Genomic DNA, 6,951 nt, shown 5'->3' with positions numbered 1-6,951 from the left:
AATAAGAGTATGTCTAAAATAAGCAATGTAAAATAGAGAAATGCAGCACACTCTAATATATTATTTAATAAAATTTATTAGAAAATCTATATGGGTCTTATTCTCTATTTTGTAGGTTTGATTCCCAGATTAATATGAATTCCAACCAATAAAAAAAGAATTTAGTTTAATTACACTATAAATAAAATGCATTGCTATCCAATTATAATTTGCATGTATATGGTAAATTGTAAAGTTTTATAATAACTACTTTAAAAGTCATAAGATTATTTCTAATTGATAGGTAATAGAAGATATTTTACCTTAATTAATAGTGAATAAAAAATAAAAGTCTATAAAAATTTGGTACAAAAAGAGTATTAGAAAATATATTACTAATACTATTTATATGAAATTAATGATACACTTTTATATGTTAAGTCTGGTTGCGTCCAAGTCATATTAAACAATATCAAATAATTAAATTCTTAAGGTTTTGATGTTAATAAACTATAAATTTTACATGTTAATCTTTCATGCTTAAGTTGCAGGCTTATCTATCTCTATGAGATACAAGCAGAAAACATGAGCAGAAAGTCTCTGAACGATAACTAAAGTATTAGTCAATGAACGATACAGCCTCAACGTCAAGTTCTAAGAATACAAGTGCTTTAGCTCTTGGCTCATATTCCAAAAGCAATGAAACAATTACAAGATTCTCAACTACTGAAAGTAATCATATGAAAGTAACATCCATGGTTCAATAAGTAATTCGTGTCACAGCGCACAAGAGGGAAGTTTTAATTTGTCTAGTCTTTACATTCTTAATTCCTTTTGTCATATGCATTTAACGTTGTATTTGAATTGTACGCTAAAAGTCAGCTCTGAGCACAAGGTGACACTAGCAAATTGTACTTCTCTGAAGATACACTGCAAAAGATGTTTGTGGTCCCCACACTTTCTCTCTACAATGTAACGTGCCTCGTGTAAAGCATCCAAGCTATTAGACAACAGGTAGTTGGGATCTCTGAACGACTTGAAGCTCTAAAAGCTATATCAAACTTGAAAATGTTCGTGATAGAGGAGTCGAATCACTAGAGAATCATCTGAGTCAAAACGAACAAAGTACAGTAATGTTGTCATTTTAGTTTGACAAAGAAACTTGAGCGAATTGAATGAATTTTAGCTCTACTAAGCTAGCAATTTTCATTGTATTCAGGCTTATTGTGTAAATACTCTTTGAGTGATTAGAATACATTTTCTATCAAACACCTATTGTTTGTGAAGTCAAGAGTGGCTTCGTGACAAAAAATACTTGGGTCTTAATCTCGGAGGGAGATTAAGGGTAGTGTCAAGAGTGGCCTAGAGAGTATTCGTTATAGCTAGAAGTGGTATAGAAAATACTTGGTTGTAATCAAAGATTTAATTAGTGGAACCCTTCAAGTTTTAAAGGAAAACGAGACGTAGCCCAAGAGTTGGGGTGAACTAGTATAAATCCTGTGTGTTTTCTTTACTGCTTCTATATAACTAGTTCCTTTTTATAGTTTACTTCTATAGTATTGTATCCAAGTTTTGTGAATTTGTTTTTAAGTACAAAGTGATTTCGAACCCCTTGGATGAAACTTGTCATTCATTGATATCTGTTTGAGAAAAGCCTTCAAGTTTTCGAAAAACAAAATTTTTATCCATCACACTATTCAACCCCCCTTCCTCTTTTCTAGTGTATTTCTGATACGTCCTTATATACCATTATGACTTTGGAAAATGATTTTGGATAACCAATCAAACTATAGTATCTATATCTATTTGAAAAGGGACAAAAATAGAAGAGAAAAAATTATACATGTAATGGGCATTTCAATATGACATGAGATAGTGAAAAATATTAAGTGTCAATTAAGTGTTGGTACTACTGAAGTATCAAAATATACAATTCTATCATCATTGAGCGCGTGAATCAATTAGCGTAAGGATTGTTTGAGCTTAACTAGAGGTTTCGAGTATGAGTTTTGGATATATAATTGCATTAAATGCTTAAAAAAATTGTCATCTATAATAATTCTATCTAACTCAAAAATAACTATTTCATTGAGGGATGCTTGTTGTTTAAAAATAAAACATACACACATATCTACCTCTTTACCTATTTCTTAACTTTCATATAGTGTTAGTGTTAAATGAAAATATATGAAGAACCACACCTCAAAAAGAAAGGGAAAAAAATACATGAGATACCAGGCACTATTGGTATGTTAGTTCTTCTCCGAATATTTAATACAATTTCATATTCATGATTTTATTTAAATTAGTTGGAATTTATTAGTGAGTTTCACTCTTTATTTAATGAAATATGTTCATGATTTTATAATTTTCAATTTATAGTAAAATGTGTCTATAAGAAAATTGTTAAAGAGGATAATAGTATTAGAAATTCTCAATTTTTCTTTTACCAAAACCCTTAAATTATTCAAAGTATCATAATCATACTTCATAAACAACTCTCATTGTAGAGAGAGTTCTGAATTACAGACAACCCTGCACTAGAACCACCTCATGGGGATGTCTGTCCACAAAACATATTTTTCTTGTATAAAAGGAAAAGGTGGCTGTATGTATAGATGAAGTTACTACTACTCTTCCATGTGGATCCAAAATTAAGTGAAAGGGAGTGAAGGTGGTACTTTGAGAAGGCGAAGCCACTCTCAGACTTTGTGGCCTTGTCAGGCTTCACTCTGAGATGGATCAGACCCAATTGTCCATAGATCAGTCCCCACTCTCCCTCTGTTTATAGGACCCACCACACCACCCCTCTTCTCCCTCCATACTCATCACAACACTCACACACACACACACCTTCATACACTATACTCCCCTAGCTTTCTCTATATACACACCCTCACATCACAATTCACAAACCTCTCCCTAGCTCCCATTAGTCCCTCTCATGGACAAGACATCATCAACAACAACAACCTCCGAGAGAGAAACTCACGACTTCATGAACGTCGACTCGTTCTCCCAACTCCCCTTCATCCGCCCGGCTCCTCTTGTCAGAGAGAAGTCAGGCATTCGCCTCTTTGGCATCGAATTTGCCGGCGGAAACAACAACAGCAGCAATAACAATAACAATTTTGTTGTTGTCTCGGCCGAGGATTCTGAGTCGGCCGAAATAACAACAGCAGCCAACACCAACACCAACATCAATAACAACAAACTCAACTCATTGGACCTCGATCCTTCCAACAAGGAGGAAAACACCCCCACTGCCACCAGTACTGGCACCACCGACACGAATGGCGAGAGCAGCCGCCGCTTCGAGTGCCACTACTGCTGCCGCAACTTCCCCACCTCCCAAGCCCTCGGCGGCCACCAAAACGCGCACAAACGCGAACGCCAGCACGCCAAACGTGCGCACCTCCAGTCCACGATGGTTCATGGCAGCACCTTCTCCGACGCGCACCATGTCTACAATCTCATGAACTACCGCTACGGTTCTTCCATTCCAACACCACCACCACCAACAATGCCTTATCCAACATGGAACAACAACAACAACAACACGCGCTTCTACGGAACAACAACAACGACGTCGTTTTCTCACCACCACCAACACCAACAACAACCTATTAACGGAAGCCCCTTAGCATTTTGGCGAATTCCTAATGGCACCACCATTAATAATAATAACCCTAGTTTCAGCCACGAGCGTTCTTCGACGTTGCCGCCTTTGTTCGCGACTGAGGAAATAGCGAACGTGAGAGCCTCCTCGCAGGTTGTTGTCGGAGCCTCGGGGCCGATGACGACGCAAAACCGCTACGTGTATGACTCGAAACAACGCGACCATGTGAGTTTGGATCTTCATCTGTAATAGTAGTAACATGTTTCATGTTTTCGTACATAGTATTATCATGAGCCAGTAATAACAACTCTATTATGATGATGATGATGGCATGGCGCTACGAGAGAATCGAGGGATTTGCAGGCAGCGACTCTTTCTATAGAGCGACTTTGGGGACAAATTCCATAAAATATGAGAAATTTCTTGTTTCCATTTTCTAATTCTTTCTTTCTTTTTTTATTTTTTGTTATTTTACATTAACAGTACAATTTTAGATCATATATATCCTACATGTGGTTTAATTATCACAGTCTATTTAATCTTTAAATCAAACTTGATTAATTATCTGATCTCATACTTTTTAATATTTTTTTTTATTTTCTAACCGTGAATGAAATCTTTATTTTAAAATTAGCTAGACACTATAATTACTAATTTTACAAAACATGTATTTTGTTATGATTTAATTAAGGACATGGTATATGATATTATATGTTATAGGTTTCAATTGCAAGTAATAACCTATGTATGTATGTGTAAGGTTATGCACGTCGTCGTTTCATGGTGTGGACGGGGGGGGGGGGGGAGGTGGAGAACTGTTTCACACGTGTGGGGATAATGGAAAGGGTAAGAGACAGTTGTGTGCGCATGAACAATTTGTCGAGACACACGTGTGCCGAAATCCATCATATTGTCCAGGCAGGTGGGGTGATGAGAGAGGTGGGTTTCTGATTCAATGCAATTGTAATTGTGAAAGGTTATGATGATAAGGTTTGATGGGTCTGCTCAATTTCTTGCAGAAAGAAAGTGATATTTCGATGCCATTAGCAGGCACCAATATTGCTCTCCTAAAATTAATTAATTTCTTTCAAAGTTTACATATGTGGTGAATATATCTTCCTTTTTTTTTCACTCACTTATTTACACCAGTGCAAAATGTAGAGAGAGAATTATTAATGAATGACATGAAGAATTGAAGATTCATAGATATCTTTCTATATATGTGTGCTTATATGGATTTGTGTCTATGTATATGGGATCAGCTTAATATTATGTCTAAAATGCATGGTGGAACCTAGCTCTTACCTAGGGCTTACGAGACAAAGTGAGAGCAACATCAAGGGTAGTAGTATATCGTATTCTTAGTGCTCAATTCTCTAAGAATAATAAATAAAATGGGAAGGTAGAAGGAACATCTTCTTTAAGAGCATGTGCATGTTGGTTATGCAAGAACATGTTGGAGCTTTTTCTGTGTTGTTCATTGAAGTTGACCCCAGGATGACTCAACTGGGTGTAGATATTGAATCAAAAAAGTGGTACTGATGATGTTTGGAAAAATTGATAATGTTTTTTCTGGGAGGATCTAGAGGAGGGGTAGAATTAGAATTAGAGAGTTGATATGTGCATGTGTAATGATTCAAAATTGAAGTGACAAGGAGTCAATAATTATTACTAAGTTGATGATCGAGTACACTGTTGACCCACAAGGTAGGAACGCATGGGTCACACTTCGTTTATATATGCCCTTGTTAATTTTTTCCAAAACACAAAAACCCTCATCATCATCATCATTCATTCAAAGGAAGTGAGTGTGGTACCAACAACCAAGGGCTTTCATATGGGGGTTTAAAATAGAAAAACCAACCCCTTAGAAAAGGATGCGTCTCTTCTCCTCCCTTTTTTTTCCCTCTCATCAGGACTTTTAAGGAAAATATGAACATGGTAGTTACACTGCCATCTTTATTTTTCCATCCTCTGTACCAATTGCTTTTATGTCTGATATACATAGAGATATAGAGAGAGAAAGAGAAATAGATGTTAGGTGGGTTATTTTCGTGTGGTGAATAGAAATATGGGACTTTGGAGATTCTCCTTCTCTAGGGAAAGAGGGATAAGAGGAGAGGACATGTTTTCTCTCCTTAACAATAATAGAGACTGATAGTTAGTACTGATGCTTCTGTCTACTTTAATCATCTGTTATTTTGGCAGCACAAAGGGTCAGAGATTTATTTTGCAACAATGGCCACTACCTAATGTATTGCCTTACCTATAAAATTCAGAGGAAAAAGGCAATCAATCACACACATGTTAGAGGTCCATTCTCCTCAATATTCTGAACAAGCTAATCAGCACCGGTACAAATGGTCAACACTTAATTAGGTGGGATATACGATCCTTTGTCATGTCAACAAGTATTTCTTCCGATCCTTCTAACCATTTGTGCAATCTTCTAAGGGTGGTAAAAAAAATATTTGACTTGGCTACAGCTCTTATTGGCCATTTCATCTGTATCTCCAGGCAATTGTACAACACTTCAATGCAGTTGATCGATCTGATTTTTGAGGTACACATGCACACATCATGTCCTGCTGACAGAAGACTTCAGCAAAATACATATCATAAGTAATTATCATTAATTATAGCTAAATGTGCTGCTATATGGTGCTACGGTTTCTATAGGGATTCTTTTTAACATGCTAGATAAAACAAATAAATTATGTAAGTATGAAATTAAAGGCACAATTTAGTGCCAATCCATTCCCATAAAAATTATATATTAAACTAGCTATATGGGTTTTTTTTTATATTCAGATTAACTTATTTTGCATTATATTATAAATAACATGTAAACAATACTTTAGCAAAGTATTTTTAAAAAAAATCAAAGAACCAAAATAAATAATTTTGTTAATGAGACTCTCAAACTGCACGTTAATTGGATGGTTTAACATTGCCATTTTCTGAAAATTATACATACATGCATGTTGTATGGGCTTATATTTATTTATGAAATGATTTAAAACTTATGAAATTTTTATCTAAAAAACAACCTATGTTCTTTCTACATTAATTGCCTAGTAAACACAATCTTAGTACTAACCCATCTTAGAACATTCTTAAAATGATGATTACATTAATTTTAGGGTTGGTTCAACTTGAATTCTTAACCAAAATGTTTTGGGATTCAAAATTTGCCATTGATTTTTCAATTGGAAATTGCTAAGTCTTGTGCTATATCCTCCCTTAAACTCATGTGTATTGATTCACGTTCATTCATGTTTAATGTTTAAATAAAGTGATTTTATTCTTTATAAATATGTTTAAATTTAGTTTTAGCCTTGCAAAATAAATTG

The 6,951-nt window shown here is 35.1% G+C and overlaps 1 protein-coding gene across 1 annotated transcript; it reads left to right on the top strand.

The window, feature by feature from the left end:
- Positions 1-2,539: 2,539 nt before the first annotated feature.
- Positions 2,540-4,167, top strand: LOC114366929 (zinc finger protein 8-like). Its single transcript, XM_028323967.1, has one exon. It carries the CDS (start codon positions 2,924-2,926, stop codon positions 3,845-3,847), a length of 924 nt encoding a protein of 307 aa, XP_028179768.1. The 5' UTR covers positions 2,540-2,923; the 3' UTR covers positions 3,848-4,167.
- Positions 4,168-6,951: the final 2,784 nt, after the last annotated feature.

This window comes from Glycine soja, chromosome 9 (assembly GCF_004193775.1).
Source record: "Glycine soja cultivar W05 chromosome 9, ASM419377v2, whole genome shotgun sequence".
NCBI classification, from domain to species: Eukaryota; Viridiplantae; Streptophyta; class Magnoliopsida; order Fabales; family Fabaceae; genus Glycine; species Glycine soja.
The sequence above is the reverse complement of the archived record's forward strand: the minus strand, read 5'-3'. Positions and strand labels throughout refer to the sequence as shown.